This window comes from Alligator sinensis, unplaced genomic scaffold, assembly GCF_000455745.1.
Source record: "Alligator sinensis unplaced genomic scaffold, ASM45574v1 scaffold1384_1, whole genome shotgun sequence".
Lineage (NCBI taxonomy): Eukaryota > Metazoa > Chordata > Crocodylia > Alligatoridae > Alligator > Alligator sinensis.
In genome coordinates, this window is record NW_005843132.1 from 222,314 (window position 1) to 240,154 (window position 17,841).

At 44.7% G+C, this 17,841-nt stretch overlaps 1 protein-coding gene and 1 long non-coding RNA gene across 6 annotated transcripts; one reads left to right on the forward strand and one right to left on the reverse strand.

The window, feature by feature from the left end:
- Positions 1-846: 846 nt before the first annotated feature.
- Positions 847-3,385, reverse strand: LOC112548360. 2 transcript variants are annotated; one of them, XR_003092147.1, is made up of 5 exons: positions 3,268-3,385; positions 2,820-3,077; positions 2,511-2,693; positions 1,556-1,636; positions 847-1,060 (listed from the first exon to the last, which is right to left on the reverse strand). It is a non-coding gene; the product is annotated as an uncharacterized LOC112548360 (long non-coding RNA). The 2 variants fall into 2 exon arrangements; XR_003092146.1 differs by lacking the exon at positions 2,511-2,693.
- Positions 3,386-3,624: 239 nt separating this feature from the next.
- Positions 3,625-17,016, forward strand: THAP9 (THAP domain containing 9). Of its 4 annotated transcripts, XM_025193925.1 has the most exons (4): positions 6,984-7,161; positions 8,291-8,486; positions 8,722-8,872; positions 9,357-17,016. In XM_025193925.1, exons 2-4 carry the CDS (start codon positions 8,351-8,353, stop codon positions 11,320-11,322), a joined length of 2,253 nt encoding a protein of 750 aa, XP_025049710.1. In that variant the 5' UTR covers positions 6,984-7,161; positions 8,291-8,350; the 3' UTR covers positions 11,323-17,016. The 4 variants fall into 4 exon arrangements, with proteins under 4 accessions (XP_025049712.1, XP_025049711.1, XP_025049710.1 ...); XM_025193927.1 differs by lacking the exons at positions 6,984-7,161; positions 8,291-8,486 and adding an exon at positions 3,625-3,729; XM_025193926.1 differs by lacking the exons at positions 6,984-7,161; positions 8,291-8,486 and adding an exon at positions 5,708-5,844.
- The last annotated feature ends 825 nt before the right edge of the window (positions 17,017-17,841 follow it).

Genomic DNA, 17,841 nt, shown 5'->3' on the forward strand with positions numbered 1-17,841 from the left:
CGCCGGCGGGGCCCGGCCAGGAGGGGGCGCCCTCCGCGCCGCCTCTGGCCAGCCCTGACCGGGGCCGCACTCCGCCGCCCCCAGTTTGAACTGGGGCTGGAAGCTCAGCCCCTGCTGCAACAGCCAGACTCGGAATGAAACCCAGGCACCGTGTAGTTCAACCGAGAAGAGGGCGTTTTATTTAATAGTAATAATAATAAACGTGTTATGTTACAAGACTTTGGCCAGTTGTGAGGAGCTGGGACTGCCCTGCAGCCGAGTCCCTCAGCCTAATACACTCCCCCCACCCCGCGGCATATAAATTGAGGCATTTAACTTCCCCTGTGCCTGAAAGCTTGCACAGAACACTTTCGCAGCTGTTTAGTCAGTCACTCTCTCACAAAAAGGTATCACACCTACCCCAAAGAAGCTCGTCTGCCCCAGGGGGTGGACTGGGACAGCTCCTGCTGCTGCAACAAGCACCACAGAAGTGACCAAAGATTTAAAAAGGGAGAGAAACTAAGGCAGCAGGCATTTCTACCAAGGAGAGTGCCTATTACTTAAGCCCTTGCAATGTACTACCATTTTGAGGGGATATCTACTTAGGTTCAAAGGACAACCAAGTCTCCTGGAGCAAGTGTTCATTTCTTTTATTGAAAACATTTTGATTAAAAAAATGGCAAGAACATTATACAGTTATGAGGAACAGCAATCCCCTCCGCAGCTGAATCCTTCACCCAGAGTGCCCACTGTAGTTCCCCCCGCCCCCCCGAGCAAGATGCTGAGGTGTTGACTTGGTACTGCCATCTTGCCCACCCCAACAAGCACCGCAAAAGAAGTGATCAAGGATGAAACCAAGGCACCATGCATTTCAACTAAGAGCAGGTTTTATTCATCAGTAGAGGAAAGCTCATGAGGGCTGCTGTAACAAGTGCTTGAATATCTTGTTTGTACACTTTAAGAGCAATCAGACCAACTTTAAGCCCCTCTTAACTCTGAAAGCTTTTTTTCCATGATCTCACTTTTTGAAGATGACACTGTGATCCATTTGAACTTAAACTTCACAGCTCCCTGCTGGTACCTAGAAAACCAAAGCCACCTTGATTAAATCACGCTCAGTGTAGGTCCAAACCAAGTTTACTGAAGATCAAATCTATATATTCTATTGCCTTAGCTCACCAAAACAAATAGCCAAACTCTTCTTAAATAAACACATTTATGGAGTAGCTAGTTGGAACAGAAGAATTTAAACCCGTCTCAGAAAAGAAAAAGCAGTGAAATTCAGCATGCAGACTTATGGTGAGATCATTTCATCTGCAACTGCTCATTGCCTTCCACAGACCTAAGGACTTCGTGTCAAATCTTCCCTCAAGTTATATTAAACCAACTAAGAAGTTGAGCAATAGGGAAAGCAGTTCATATCCCAACAAGTGATGAAATAAGTGAAGTGAAAAATAAAATAAAATGATTCAACAAAATCAGATCAAGCCACTGGATGAAAATCCCTCACTGTTCCAAGTCATATCTAGACAGAGACTTCAAATTTACAAGATTTAACAAGCAATATAGAACTTACCTCTCCATCCACAGTGAGAACTGAAGCAAGTCTCAACTGAGCTATTACAACAGGAAGCAAAAACACCCAAACCACTAGTTCCTGGAAAGAAACAAATTTTATTTAGGCCTAAGTCAATTCCAATAAAGAGCTGAGATATTACAGAGTAAAATCTTGGTAGGCTATATTACCCATGTCCTCATCCAGTTAAGTGCTAATCACAGTGTTTCATGATGTGAACAGCAGTGGTAGATTTTAATCATTGGACAGTAGGCAAAAGTAATAAAAAAACCCCACACCAACAGCATGTTGAAGTGCAACACCGGTGTTTGAAAGTCATCTTTTACACTAGCTCAATAGTGTAGCAAGAAGAGCCAGTTGGTCAAGTCTAGCAATTCTTCTTGAAGCCACATGCATGCACCCCCACCCTCTCCCATTTCCAGTTGTGTAAATTCTTGCATCAGTTATGGCAAAGAAGTAGAGAGGAATGAAGGAACAGTCTAAAGCATTAACAAGAGTGGAAACATTTAAAAGTTTGGCACTTTGAGTGCCGGCTCCAGAATTTGACATTGAAGTCAAATACAAAACAAGTATCACAGTTACGTTTCTGAAGGAGCAAAGAATTAGGTAGGAGATAATCAGGGCCAACTGTACCTAGCACAGCTGCTTTAGAAAGCCCTTCTACAGGCAAGAGTTTTAAAAAGATGCAGTCCCGACTTACAGAAATCAAATCCTCCTGAAGAGGGTAGGAAGAGGGGAAGGGAAGCAACAAGACCCCAGGCAAAAACAGCATATTCACAGCATGTAGCTTAGATGCACATGCCATTTAAGCCACATAATTCAGTTGGAGGACTGGAGGGAGAAAAGATATGTACTCCACACACAAGCTTTGGGTAATGCTGCTCCAGTTCAATTGGGATACTGTGCTAGGCCTTAACAGACAATGTTTTGAACATCTTGGACAAAAGCTTCTCACCTTGTATTCAGCCAGTTCCTGAAGCCGAGCCATAATGCTCATTTAAGACAATGTTCAGAGCTAAGAAGGCCAGGAAGGACTTGCGCCTCAGACAAAGATATATTCAGGACAAAACAGAAGGGATTTCTGCCATAGCAGCTTCTATTCGGAGGCAAGCATGCAGCCTTATGGTCAGAGGGTATACTGGGCAGTGAAAGATTAGGGGTAAGTCACAACACTTGCACACATACACTAGCAAGCAAGAACATGTTGCAGGCAGCACAAGAGCCAGCATAAGGACCAAGCAATTTTCTACAGCTCCCAACTCACCCCTTTCCCCAGCTGCCAGCACAGCAGGCTGCACGGGGGAACCCCACAGCAAGTCACCACAGCACTCCCACCTGTACCAGCTCGGGCCACGCTGCCAGACTCCTCCCCCGGGCGTCTCTCATTAGAGAGATCTCCCCGGCCTATGGGAATGACCTGGAGTCAGACATCTCCACGGGGGCTGCAGCCCGAGGCCAGCGCCAGGCCCTCGGCTTGGCCAGACACCCTCTCCTGCAGGGGAGCAGCGGGCTCTGGCGCGCCCTGGGAGACGGAAATAACAAGTCAATGGAAACAGAAAGCAGTACAACAGCGAGGAGGCTCCCTCCCGCCGCGACCCCCCAGCAGCAGAGGATATGAACTCCCGCTCCCACCCCTTCCCTACCCCACGGGCCTTACTAGCACACTTCCAACACCCAGCCATGCCCACCCCAGCAGAGAAACTAAGTCATACTTCCAACAACCAGCCATGCCCACCCCAGCAGAGAAACTAAGTCACTGCGCCCCCAAATATATATCCGGACAGAGCCCCGCTCCCATTGGCTCTGTGAGGTCCTGCTAGTCATTGGCTGACCCCTCCTCTTCCGCCGCAGTTGATTGGCTTCATGGCCCTTCCTTCATTTCCCCTCCGCACCCCGCTTCCTTCTTCCGCTCCTCAACATAAAGGTGGGGTGGAATTCGCGGCCAATGAAAGGCTCCCTTTCATGGCAAGACGTAAAGGAGGAGCGAGCCAATGAGAAGCGGCACAGGAACGGCATTAGCCAATCACATGATTGGCTCCTATGAGCGAAAGTGGCGCTGCGGGGGGCAGCGTGTGCCGCAGCCGCTCGTGGGCCCTGACCCGCAGCTGCTCCGCTCTGGGCTGCAGCGCGCGGGACAACGGGCGGAGCCGGGAGCGGGGCATCTCCTTCCACCAGTGAGTACGGCGCGGCGCGGCCCCGTCTCGTCTCGTCTCCGGGTCGCGCGACTCCGGAAACTCGGGATTTGCGTGGGGGCGGGCAGCGCCCTGGAGCCCACGCTGAGTCCAGCTGCATGGAACGGGCGCTTACTGCCTTGACATGACCTCTGCACAGGTGCTATGTATGCACATACGTGCGCACACGCAGATGTATATGTGTATGTATGCATGTGTGCATACACATTTGTCCATGTGTGTGTTTACATATGCGTGTACATATGCCGGCAGTGTCTGCGGGCAGTTGCTGATTACCGCTGGCCACCACTGACGCTGCTGGCAACGTCTGCAGTTGGTGTTTACCCCCCTTGCCCACACCCCCTCCTGCTGTTACACTGCCGTGGACATCTGTGGGAGCACCCTGCTTGCCACTGCCTGCAAGCAGTTGCTGTGCCCACCCAGCCTCCAGGGGCACACGTTCATGGGGCCAGATGCACCTAGGTCAGACCATCTGGCCCTGTGTCCCAATGGCAGAAAACAGATGCTGAAAGAGAGTGTGACTTGGACATGACCAGGGGTTTCCCACTGTTCCTCTCTCACTTGCAGACTCCAGCATTTATGTTCTAGGAAATTCTGATTCAGAGGCTATGGCCCCGTTTCCTGTACTCAATAGCTACTGATGTCCCTTTTCTCCAAGAATTTGTCTATTCCCTTTTTTGAGTCTGGCTAAACAGGTAGCTTCCACAACATCTGGTGGCTGAGAGTTCCATGCTTGACTGACGCACTGCATGAAAATTAACTTCCGTTGGTTAGTTTTAGATTTAATAACGTGCTAGTTTCATTTTGAGAAATTTCAAAACTCAAGAGGCAAGGCTTCTTGTGGGTGAGCTCTCTTATTAGATCAGCTGTATAGTTGGGGAGACATAGGCAAGCTTTCTAATGCAAGACCTTTTTTAGGTCCTTGAATGTGTTGCATGAAAAGCTTGCATAAGTAGTCACACGTTCACTAGCAAAGGTTGCAAATCATTGGGGATTAAAGTTAGCGAGGGATTAAAGTTAGTCCATACTGAAGTTAGCACCGTAACCCAAAAGGGAGCAATTTTGCAAGACTGTGAAGGCACTTAGGGCATTTATAGATGTGCTCCAGGAGACAGGGAGGGGCAGTGCTCGCTCTGATGAGCTTTAGTTCAAAGCACTCTGTTGCCGTTTTTCAGTGCGGGGACACTGATGCACATGACGCTGGAGTCTGCTGGAGCACAGTAATTACCATGTTCCAGCAGATTCAATTGAGTCTGCTCCCTGCATGTGTACAGGAGCCCTCAGGTACTAAACTGCTTGAATCTGCATTTTCCTGTGCTTTAACTGGCCTCAGTAAGTGTTGAGATGAATTTCTAATACCACCCTTACTTTATCTCAACCATGCTGCTGGCCCAGTAGAAGATATTACCCAGAAAAAAATCGCTTTCTTTTATCTTATTTCCTGGACCATTTATTGCTACAAATCACTCCAGTACTAGCATTTCAAAATTCAGCTTTTCAGAAAAAATAATGGATTTTGCAGACAGGGAGGAAAGGACTCTTCAATCAAAAAAGACTACACAATATTTCAGCAGATTTTCTCCTTATCTTTCTCCAACAAAATTACTTTTTGTTAGAGACCAAGTCAGTGCCATTTCAGTATGCCAAACCTCAATTTTTCAGAGTTAAAATGATATTAGGAATGCTCTGACCTGTTCCCTAGTTAAGGAACTTTATGACGGTCAACTTGCCAAAACCCAAATGTTGGTATATAAAGGACGCTTTCTGTTTCACACACCTTTGTATATTTAGAAGGCCATCTTGGACTCAATGGAGTCACATGGGCTTTATACCATGTAGGGGCAGAATTTGGCTCTGATGGATGTGTAATTTATAAGACAGCTCTGCTACTTTTGTTGCAGGTTTCCCATCGATGCCACACAGCGTAATAAATGGATCCTTGCTGTTAATCGAGCAGACCCTAAAAGCAAAAAGGTTTGGATTCCAGGGCCTGGAGCCATCTTGTGTTCCACACATTTTGCAGAAACAGACTTTGAATCATATGGCATGAGAAGAAAATTACGGAAAGGAGCTGTGCCTTCTCTTTTTCAATACAAGGTAGCTGAAAAGAATTTTTAAGAAAATTGCCATGCTTGAAAATGCATAGAAACTTTAAAAATAAAGATAAAATAACAACAAATGTTTTGCAACTTGGTTAAAGCCACAGCAGCACAAATTTAAATCTCTGTAGGTGGGTTCCTGTCAGACACTTTTGAAAAAGAAACCAAAATTAGGAAAATATGGAGGGGGAGGTTGCATTTCTTTCCAAAAATGAATGCCCAAATTTGTCTATGTAGAATTTTAAAAAAGCACCTCACAACAGTGTTGGGAGGTGTGAAATCCTCAGGTGTGAAGACCTTATTTCCCAAAAGTGTTGTATGATGCTCCGTTTTATCCAATTGTTATAATATGAGCTGATGAATAATAGCTCTTTCTCCAATTCATGCCAGATGTATTTCTGTTAATTAGTTATTGATTGACTGACTGTAACCAACTTACAAACTGACACTATTTTATCACTGAATTTAAATGTTAACTGGTATTTTCAGGAGACTGCAAGGCTACCAAAGCTGGTCTTTTAAAATTGCATCTTTATGCTCATCTGTCACACCTATTTTTATATTATAGACTTTATTATACCTTTATTTTTCCTAAATACATCTGCCCCCCCCAAATTTCAGATGGTCTCCAAGCTTCTTATCTCTCCTCACATTTGTACAGTTTTCCACTGCCTACCATAGCTTTGCTTTTCATTTGGCAAGGCTCTTTTTATAGCAACAATGGTGAGACCATTTCTCTCAGTCTTTCCTTGCAATTTAGATTCTAGAGACCCGACAGCATCTTTTGTCCTATGTTGTGTTTTTTTCAAAATAACAATACCCTTCTTATGGCAGAGTACCTTGTACACTACCTAGTGTTCCCCATACATTGGAGAGAGATCCAGTTAGTCAAAGAATAGTTACAAGACCAAAAACTTGGGCTGCATTGTTAGCTAACTGTAACCATGTGCCCGTTTGGGTTATTTTACCCCTGTAGTAGCCTCCAGATCCTTTTTTTCCTTTTTCCTTCAGGAATCTCTGAGTACACGCCCTAGAAACAGAACATCTGAGAAAGCATTAAAGCAGCCACTGTTAACCCACGTCCTTGATAAGGAGGCCATTACCAAAGACCACAACTAAAGTTTAAAGAGTGTGACAGCTGCTGAGCAAAACACAGAGACGGAAGAAATATTACAGTCACCCACAAGAAAACTCCTTACAACACGAAGGGGCCTCCCATGCCAAAAAGGAAATGTAATCAATGTCATCAATGAGCTGGCAGAGAAGCAGCTGCTTTCTGAAGAAGCTGCAAATTTGCTGAAAGCCCAATTTTCAGGTACTATGAAGGGTTTCCTTATAGGCTTTTCAGGAAAGGGACTGCATTAGGATACATTTTTGCCCAGTGTATAACCCAGTCAGAATTGGACCCCATTGGGGCACCTTGGTTCTGCTAATCTGTGAACAACTGCCATAAGCAGAGGCTTTGGAGAAAGTCTCTCCTTTTTTTGTAGATCTCTTGAATCAGTTGCTCAGGTAACTTGCTGTCAGCCTGATCCTGCAGGGTGCTGACCTCCTTTGACTCCTGTTGCAGTTATGGTGAATTGATGGACTCACCTAGACCATGAGTCCCAGAAACCAGTTAGGTGTTGGGAGCCTGCTCCGCTCTGATCACCAAACAATTGGTCTTTCCTTGTCTTTTGCGTTCCCCTGGGTGGGGTTCAGGCCTTCCTCAGCCTTGTAGGATTCAGCTCCTCTTCCTATGACCCCAGGGCTTTCATGGGCCCTGGGCCCACCTACATAGTCCTTTGAGCTTCAGGTTCTCTCTCACTCTCTGTCCTCCTAGTCTCTGGGCCTGCCTACCCAGTCCTTTGGACTGCAAGCCATGGTCCCTAGTTTGCAGTCTGACCCCATCTCCACTCCCCACACAGTAGCAGAGACTCCCCAGGCACTCCCTGTGGCTTCAAAACCCACTCAGAGCTGCTTTTGGTCCTCCAGGCTTACACAGTAATAAAGGGTAAACATATACATGACTTCATGTCAGTGCAAGACATTGCTGAGCTTCCTTTGGCCTCTGTGGTCTGGAGCTCCTTCCTCCTGGCTGGTCAAAGCCGGACTGAGGCCTCAGCAAGGATGCCTTATAAAGCCTATAACCATGCTCCCCTTCCCCCCAGGTCACCTGACTAATCACTTCCCCATCAGGCCTGCCAGCCATGGCCTGGGGTCCCACAGTCTCTGTGTTTCAGGCTGATTGCTCTTTCTGCACATGGGGTGAACAGCTGTTTTTGAATTATATGGCATGAGAAGGGCCCATTACAATCTCTCAAATCACCTGCTATGGCATTATGCTGTTAGCCTGATCATGCAAGGTACTGAGATCCTATGACTCCTGTTGTGGTCACAGTGAATTGAAGGGCTCACTTGGACCACGACCCCCAGTTTGTTCTATAAGCACTTTGCATCTGTAGATCCCAAAGGCAGGAGCATCTCAGCAGCTCTCTCCAGCAACTTGAGGGACAGTACCAACCATGTGCTCCATACTGTACACATACAGAGAGACAGGCAGCATGCCAAGGAGTGCAAAGTCTGAAAAGGAAACAAGTCAAGACAGCAGCCATTGGCCACCCACAGAAGAGGACAGTCCAACTGACAAGGATCTCCCAGGTGCACAGACATTTCTTGGGTTGCATCCTTCTTGCAGGGAGAGAGAACGCAAACCTGAGTGTTGCTTTTTCACAACAAATGTACTCCACAACTAAATGGTGCCACTAGGATTTAGAGCTGTGTCTTGTCAATCACAACTCATTCTTATCCTACATTTCCTGCCAGTGCAGTGGTGCTTTTCTTCCAATCTACTCTTCATGCCTCTTACCAAGGTGCTCTTTATTTCTTAAAACAGATTTGCCATGGGGATTGCCTGGCTGGAGACAGATGGCAGAATACTCCACAGAAATGCGGCAGTTCGCCTGCACGCTCCACATCTACAGTAGTAAAGCCTATGATTATCTAAGAAAGATTTTTCCCTTGCCTCATCCTTCCAGTTTAACAATGTGAGTCTTCATTCTTGCTACCCTACTAGGTTTCTAGGTTGCTATAAAGTAAGAAAGAGCTAGACTGCAGACGCATGAAACAGGGCTTGTTTAGAGGGGGAAGTTAAGTGCAGTAATAGTGTATGAATTTACAGCGTGCTAGATACTCTGTGCTAACTCAGTGCAGGGAAACGTAGTACACTTGCAAAGTGGAGTAGGCTGCCTCACAGTTAGTGTGTAGACAAACCCTTAAAATAGTAAAGAGAATATTGTGGAGAAAAGACTGGCCAGGGTTTCAGGCAGGAACAGCGAAGTATGAAAGCTGGTCTCCAGGACAGTAGTTGAACATCTCATTCTGTTGGGTTTCAGTGCCTTATATGCAGTTTCTGAGTATTAATTTGCATTGAATATCTGTTCTGTTTAACACTTTACCAAGTCATAAAACCCATTGTCTCTATCTCCTTTAAAGTATCACTCCTAATTATTTCCTCCTTTTCTCTTCCAGTTGGTTGTCTAGTGATGATGCTAATCCAGGCTTCAGCAATAGCATCTTTTCTCACCTGCAGCAAAAAGCAGAGAAGGGTGAACAGGCCTATCAATACTGTTCCCTGCTAGTAGATGGTTTGGCTCTCAGGAAACAGTTGGATTGGGACCCCAGGATTCAACATCTGACCGGGTTTATGGATCTGGGAGTAGGAGTACTAGATGCTGATGAAGCACCGCAGGCCTCTGAAGCTATAGTCTTAATGGCAGTAGGGGTTCTTGGTTGCTGGACAGCTCCTTTGGGTTATTTCTTTCTAAATGGAGCCACTGGCCATATGCTAGCTCAACTGCTGCATCAGACTATCAACAAGCTGAGCAATATCGGTATTGTGGTTCTCTCTGTGACTTCTGCTGCCAGTGCTCATGGCATGGAGACAGCAAAGGCATTGGGTGTGCGCATGGATGTTGACAATATGCGGTGCACTTTTCAGCACCCTCACAGCTCCACTCATCAGATTGCCTACTTCTTTGACACTTGCCACCTGCTGCAGCTAATAAGGAATGCATTTCAGTGCTTTCACAGGATAGAGCACCCCTGTGAAACAGCCCACTGGCAGCATATAGTGGACCTAGCGGCTTTGCAGGAGAAGAGACTATTACACACCAGCAGCAGCTGCTTGTTGGGCTCACTCACAAACAGGGAGAGCTGTTACTTGAAGGTGAACTATGCTGCACAGCTGTTCAGTGATGGTGTTGCGAGCGCACTGCAGTGGCTCCAGCTGTCTGGCCTGTCTTCTTTTCAGAACTGTAAAGGTACCATCAGACTTGTGCGCTTGGTGAGTAGTCTCTCTGACATTTTTCATGTCAGAAGCCCTTATGGGAAAGGATTGAAAGGGCCTTTGTCACCCCAAAATTATGCCAAGATCAGTTGCCTCTTAACTGAGGCCAAGAGCATCTTCGTCACGTTAACTGATGCTACAGGGAGGTGTGTTCTGAAAAGCAAACGGAAATTAGGATTTCTGGGCTTCCTGCTTAATGCTGAAAGCTTAAAATGGCTTTATGTCAACTACATATTGCCAGAGAGCACAGCATTCTGCTACCTCCTAACTCATGCATTCAGCCTAGACCACCTGGAACAGTTCCTTGGGACTCTCAAACAAGCATGTACAGGTAGCAATAATCCTACATGCACCATGTTCCAGGCTGCTTATCGTCAGCTGCTGACCAGGGATAGTTTGATGCCAGGATCCCAGAAGAATAACCTAGTAGGTGATACAAGCACTTTAGATGCTTCTCTCCTTCGCAGTAAAGACTTAACACTTCACAAAGCATTTTCTCAATTTACTCTGGGTGGGACGGAGAGTATATCAGTGGATTACATGTACTCTGCTGGCCTTGTTTCCTTGTACTTGCCACTGAGCAATGTGTTGATAGATATGTCACTGTATGAAGAAAGCATCACTGGCACTGCTGGCTTTGTTGCTGAGAAGTTAGCAGCTCTTAAAAAATGTGAAGCTTGCTTTGCTTCTCTCTCTGAGTTGGATCATGAAATCCTAAACTGTGGTTCTCTGTTGTGCATAAAAAAGATGGGTGTCTTGAGTTTGCCTTCAGAGAGCATGCGTCAGATTGTCAGTACTGCTGAGCAAGTCCTGAGGACATATGTGAGAATGGAAGACTCTAGCTTAAACCCAAAACAAAGGGATTTGTATCTAGAACAGAAAATTTTACATGAGCTTTCAGGGCACACTCCCTTCTTCCCCAACTTAACTGATCATCTATGGGACGGGGAATTGCATGTTGTCAATCACTATACAGTCCTGTTAAGGGAAATAGTACAATGTTATTTACATATCAAAGCTGAACTTGCAAAAACATGGGGTTTGGAATACTGTTCTGGAAGGCATGGATTGAAGAGATTGCCTAGGAGAGCTTCATTTCCATCCTCATTAAAGACTTATAAATCTATTCAAATCTTACCTGTGCCATAACGACTCATTCATTTGTTACATGTTAACAGATCTCCCCTTGAGTAATGTTTAGATCAGGTGCTCTGTACAGTTCAGCTATCAGAGAACTGAGATGGTGCTTTCCATTCAATATCTCAGTAGAATTGTCTCTGGATGGTTAATAAAGGGAGTCCAGCAAGGACAGGCAATCTTGTGTTAGAAATGGAAAGCAGTTTGATTTTTATCCCAGGTTCCCACTTAAAGTACTGCAAAGCTACTGCAGATTATAGAAAATGGCAGGCCTTGATTTTGTTGGCAATTGGAAATGTACATTGAGGTTCTTGGGTAGAGTTGTAGGGGAGGCAATCTTATAGAACAGCTATTTGTGTTCTCAGCTGCTTACTCTGATGAACGCTCAGTTCATCTGATCTTTATCCATCAGAAGTCACTGATGGACTAGCATAGTTGCTGATAGCTCCATGGTGGATATTGCAGAATGGCTTAGCAATTTTATTTTAAAAAATATAAAAATTTGCCATAGAAACATTGCTTTATTTGTTCTTATGGATTATAGAAAATTTTTGGCTGTGTGGGCTGGAGGTGGCACAGGGCTAGTCTGTGGGCTAGATTGGGCCCTGCACCTAAGGATCAGACTCTGCGCCACCCTGCTCCACTCCCCGCCATCTGGCCTGGCTCCCAGCAGCGCAACTGTGCCCAGTACCATTCTCCACTGCTCCACTTTGCTCTCTGCTGCTCCACTCAGCTCCCTGTTGTCCTGTGCTGCCCCGCTCAGCCCTGCATGCTCAGTCTAGCTCACAGAGCCACACTGTTTATCCATGGGGCTCCTACTAATCTGGAAATTTGACAGCAGGGCAGCTGCAGTTAGTTGCCACCACTCCCCTCCACTGCCAGCTTCTTGGGCCCAGGGGGATGACATTGTCCTGTGGTCAGGGGGGGGTTGAACATCCCTGATATAAATCACTCTATGCTTGCCTCAGGCAGTGGTCAGTGAATAAGTTCCCTTTAGTTGCTTTAATAACACAGATGAGAAGAGATCTTGATTTTAGGTACCTCAATAGGAATAAGAAACCTTTGTGGTGAGCAATAAAACTAAATGGGAGAGGACTGGGGGCAGAGAAGGTGTCATGGAGCTAGATGTGGGTAGAGTAAGTGAGTGATTTTACATGTTTTTAAATCTATACCATCCTATACAGAAAGTGGGAAGTCACTTGGTTAATAGTTAAGGGTGTGTTTGACCCTACCATGCAGAGCTTGCAGTATAAAGACAGGCACAGTAGAAAACCTACTGGAAAGTAATACTTGAGGAAATGTTTGCCCCCAGCCCTAAAAAGTCCATTGAAGGCAGCGCAGATGGTTTGACAGCCAGGGTCACGATTTGCAGATTTCATGAAAGATATGAAGGAAAGGGTGAGCTGGAAGATTGGTCTGCACAGAAAGGGAGCAGAAGATTAAATGGAGGGAGTGTTGGACAAAGAAGGGACATGATAAGATCATAGGTGCACTATCAGCTGACTCTGCAAGATGGTGAAATGCAATTGAGTGCCTAAGGTAGATTAGCTCATTTGGAAGAAGCTATGCACAGTAACTGGGACTTGAGAAAGCAGTGTATAGGCTATCATATGCATGCAATGCCATATATAAAAGCCTCCTGCCCTGGATGAGATACTTTAGTTGGTTTACCTGTGTACTGAAGTAACCTTGGACAGTAAATGTTATCAAATACACAAAATAATAAAAAAGCACCTTTTTTTTTTTTGGTTTCTTTTGTTTTATATTCCTTCAACCCCCCCCTCTCCCTAGGACATTCTTTTAGTATTCACCTTTTGGGGTCCTTTACTTCATTCTGTTAACATGTTTCATGTTCTTTTACTCTAGGGGAGACCAACCTGTGGCATGCATACCACAAGTGGAACAGGTGTTACCCAGATTACAGGTACCCTTGTGGGTAGATTACTGGTTAAAGATGCAGAAACAGGTCTACAGCCCAACCTTTTATTTGCTTCCACTTTAAAACATGAAAACAAACATTTATCCCAAATCTATCTTGCTACCTGCAACAGCACAATACAGATCTCGTCTACACCAGCTGGGGAGAGTGGAGAGGTGGAAGGAGGGTGGCACAGATTGGCAGCATGTCTCAGCTTTGAGTCCTGCAAGTTTCCTTCCAGCCTACGCCCAATGTTTATAGTTGGCCAATTCTAACAAATGATCTCGGATTGATTTTTATTTAAGTTTCTTTGCTTCACTGAAACTTCTGGAACAGGACTAAATCTCTAGATCTCTTGTGGACTTAGAAGATGTCAGTTAGGATTTATATTCTTGAGAAAGAAAGGAGGAGGGTTTCTTATGTCCTTTCCTTCACCACTGTGGAGTGTTGCTCAATGCTGGCCTGTTTTTTTGTTTGTTTTTTTACCTTAGTTTATGGTCTTCTATGGCAAGGCTGTATTTTGTTTTTACAGATTATCTAAGCATCCTTATGTTAAAAATATATCTATTACAACAAAGTAACATCTGATACATTTAGTTACATCATTCAGTACTTCTACTGTTTTAAGATAAAGCTATGATATAGTATTTTGGAATTATTTAATGTGTGGGTCTCCCTTATATCCTTTCAGGTCTTGTGCTTAGTTTAATTGTGTTTGTTTGATGGCTTTTATTGCTAAGTTAGTTGTCACATCTGCAAAGGTTCATGCTACGGTCTCTCAGAAACAGGCTTTGGGCCTTCCATTTAGCAACACTTCTGCAGCTTGGCAGCACAGGACACACAACAGATCTGGGAGGGGCAGACAGTGGTTAGCAGAGCAGCAGATCAGGTAGGGAGCAGAAAGAGCAGCAAGTCAGGCAGGGGAAGGGGATCAGAGTGGTACTTTGGGATGGGGTGGAGCTAATTTGTGGCACTCCTGTCATAAAGGTTGGCCCCCACTGCTTTACTCCATGTTGTTAGGAGTTAACAACTCTTACGTTTTACTCAGTTGTTCCTTTTTTTTTTTTTTTTTTTTTTTTTTAATAGCTCCTCCTCTCCCATTGTTGTTTCATTTCCTGTTTGTGGGGATTTATTATAACTTGTACTTAATGCATCCAATCCTGAGAGGTGCTGCATGCTTTCTAGTTCAGTTGACTTGAATGGGGGTCTGGGTGTACCTCACCTGGTAGGAGCAAACCCAGTAATGGCATCATGAAAGAAACATCCCAACAGGAATTGGTTTTAAGAACAGAAAATCCAAGAACTATGTACGCACTTTAAGATAAGAGTGTGTACAATGATAAACAAAAAGCAAAGATTTTGACTGGGGACCTCAGATTGTTTACACACTTTAACTCTCCTGGTATACTTGTCAAGTAGATGGGGAGGAGATATAATGGCTGTTTCACATGCCCCTGAAACAATCACCTTTCAGGGAAGTGCATAGTAATGTTACAAAATGGCATAAGACAGGACACAGCAAATCCCACACCCACTTTAAAGTCTTGGAGAAGCCGAAGCAAAACCTGATTGCTCCAGCTAGAAGTCAGTTGAACACCAAAATGAAGTTTCTTTCCTTTCTTGCCTAAAACGCCCCCAGAAGTCTAATAATTACAGTAGTTCAGTCCCACCCACTAGAGACTATCAATGAGCATACGTTTAACATTATACTTCAGCTTTGATTGCAGTATCAATTCCAAAGACAGCCAGCTCTGGAATCACCAGCTTCACTGCCAGTGAGGTGGTGTCATATGCAAGTAGTAGCCCAGCAAAGCCAGATGAATCTTGGATAGGGTAAGGGGCAGAGGACAGGGCAGACTGGCTACAGGCCAAATATTAAGAAGGGCCTGAATTCAGATGGTGTTATAGAACCAGAATGGAGGAGCCCAAGGTTGCATGCTCCTGAGTTTTTATGCACATTACTGAAATAATGCAATCCCACAGTGTAGTCCTGTTTGCCAATTCAAGAACTCCTTTGCATGCCTCTGTCACCCATGAATGAGGCTCCTAGACTAAAAATCATGTGCTATAAAAGACAGTTACTGTTGGAATGAAGCTGTACATTTTCTTCCCTTCCTCAAAGCAAGGAGCTATCTTGCAGCATTTCTAGAGCTCAGTTGAAGCCCCTTTCCCTTGTGTAATGTTGACAGTGCTGTAGAAGTTCAAAGCAGTAACATACCAGGGGGAGGCAACCAGCAACCCATGGGCTAGATTTAGCCCACAAAGAGGTTGAATCCAAGCGGCATAAAGCTGTGCTGAGCTGCCTGTGCCCTCTACAGCACTGTTCTCTGTAGCCCTCCCTGCTGTTTTCATGCCTGCTCTTGCCCTTGCTTCCGAAAGAACAGGTATCTTTAGTGATGGTAAGCTTAGGCTGCTTGAGTTCTCTGAATGAGGAGGAGATTTATGGCTATGGCCGGCAGCAGGGAGCCAGGGGGAAAGCTTGGGAGATGCGGGGGGAGGAGGTGGCGGAAAGGTTGCCAACCTCTGATCTAAAGCATGTATTTGGTAGCAGTATTGGTCTGAGACAAAAAGAAATGCAAAACTCTAGAATTCTTGGTTCAAAAAAAGATGCCTTTTATTAGACCAACTAAGAAATTGCAAAAAAATGATCTTTTTCTGCAAGCTTTCGGGCACGCACACCCTTTGTCAGGCTCAGGGATAATTAAAAATGGTAAAAAGTCCCCATAGGTAGAAAATACACATCATTTTGCAGAGGAAGCTGAAGGTGGAAGTCTGTTCCTCTGGGCCCACAAGAACATCTTTGTGAGTTGCTTTTTGATGTTCAGATAAGGCAGGATTTCTTCCCTGGTGGTGGCAATCCCTGCTGTACACATTTTTTGAATATTCTTATCCTTCCATAAATCAACGCAGTACTAAGGCAACTAAAATGCTACTTTTCTCTTGCAATCCACAGGTGGCATCTACTGCACCTTCTTCTACTGAAGTGGCTCTCAACCTTTTTAGATTCAAGGCACCCCTCAGAAAATGCCAGCTCTTAAGAGTTTTAATGCATTATTCACTATAGAAAAAAAATACAGCAATGTTTCTGTTGCCAAGAACCCAAAAAGACCACCACAGGTCAGAATATATAGATTTTTATTTGAAATTGTTGGGTCCATCTTTAGAGTCATGTTTGTACATCTAACAGTGCTAACATTATGTAGCAACCTGAAGAGATCTCAAGGCACCCCCAGGTGCCACAGAACCCTGGTTGAAAAAAAATCACTGCTCTACTGTGATGGGCATCTAGGTGTGGGTGCAGTCCAATTACTTCCCTTATGTGCTATTCAGTAGGACCTTATTTTCCTACAGCTAACCCATTGTGTGATTTATTCCTCAGAACAGGTCACAAAGCAGCCTATTGTACACCAGTTTCCACAAAGAAAGTAACCACCACTATTTACTGATTCAAATTACACTGCCAGCAGGCAGAGTACTTGAGTAGGCTTCCAGGACTTCATGTGCAGATGACTTCTGTTGCAGGGAAGCTCTCCTTGATACAATACTTTGCATTAGATAATAAAAGCCTTGTTGAACTGCTACTTAGTTGTACCCCCTTGCCAAGTAGGGTGATAGTCGTATTTGCTATCAGGTTATGTTCTTGCTGCATATCTAGATAGCAGAGTATCTGCTATAATAATCTACCCCATTTCTCAAGGCAGGGATGAAGTTGAGCTTACTGAATCTACAGCAAGGATAGCATCAGTTTTTTCTTGTAAACTTTGTCCAAAACGTTTGCATGCACTACTATAATAAATGCATGGAGCTGTGTGTTAAGCAGTAGCAGCACAGACTTCAAACAGCTTGCAGGGCATTTTTCAACTGGAAGTAAACAAGCATTGTTTCATTTAAAACCGGGACCAAACATCTGCTTAAAAAAAAAAAAAAAAAAAAAAAAAAATCGCATAGGCCACAAATATTCAAAAGCAGGATAAAGTGACAACATGCAAGAACAAGGCTGCAAGAAACGAGATTATGCTGCTTTGCCAGAGAACGTTGTTTCCTTTCTCCATTCAAGACTGCCTTTTGAAGAATGATTTGCTGATTTCTGGCCAATCTTTAATGATCAAATAGCCTAGCTATGTGCCATTACAAACATCCCCCAGTTGCCTTATATCCATTTCTTGAAACTCAGCAGGACAATAAGGCTGACCTTCAGCAGAAGGCTGCTAGTGCCATTGCTCCCCCATGGGGCAAATTCAGCTCAGGGGAGCCTGCACAAAGCCCCATCCTTAAGTTCTTTATGTACAAGGGAAGTTATGCACCTCTGTTGTGCATGGAATTAACTTTTATCTATGAAGCTGTTCTAGTCAGTAATGGCCACTGAACAGAACAGGAGACACTGTTCCCACTTGCTCAAGGTGACAGACCAGGAGTCAATCAGTTGTACTTCTGGCTGTTTCCCTCTTTCAAATGGAGGTAAGCAATAGTCTCCTATGCAAACAGCTTTGCACTCGCCAGAGGGAAACTACCGCATTGGAACTTGTCATCTTCCACCAATGAAAACAGAGCAAAATGTTGTTGGAAGGCAAGTGCCTTGAACGATGATTTGATTAAAGTAGAACCTGAACATT

Excerpts from the sequence above, each read along its gene's own strand:
- THAP9 (XM_025193925.1), top strand. The coding sequence starts at position 8,351 with ATGTGCTCCATACTGTACACATACAGAGAGACAGGCAGCATGCCAAGG. Across the intron at positions 8,487-8,721 it reads AACTGACAAGGATCTCCCAG|ATTTGCCATGGGGATTGCCT; the intron begins GTGCACAGACAT and ends TTCTTAAAACAG. Across the intron at positions 8,873-9,356 it reads CATCCTTCCAGTTTAACAAT|TTGGTTGTCTAGTGATGATG; the intron begins GTGAGTCTTCAT and ends TTTCTCTTCCAG.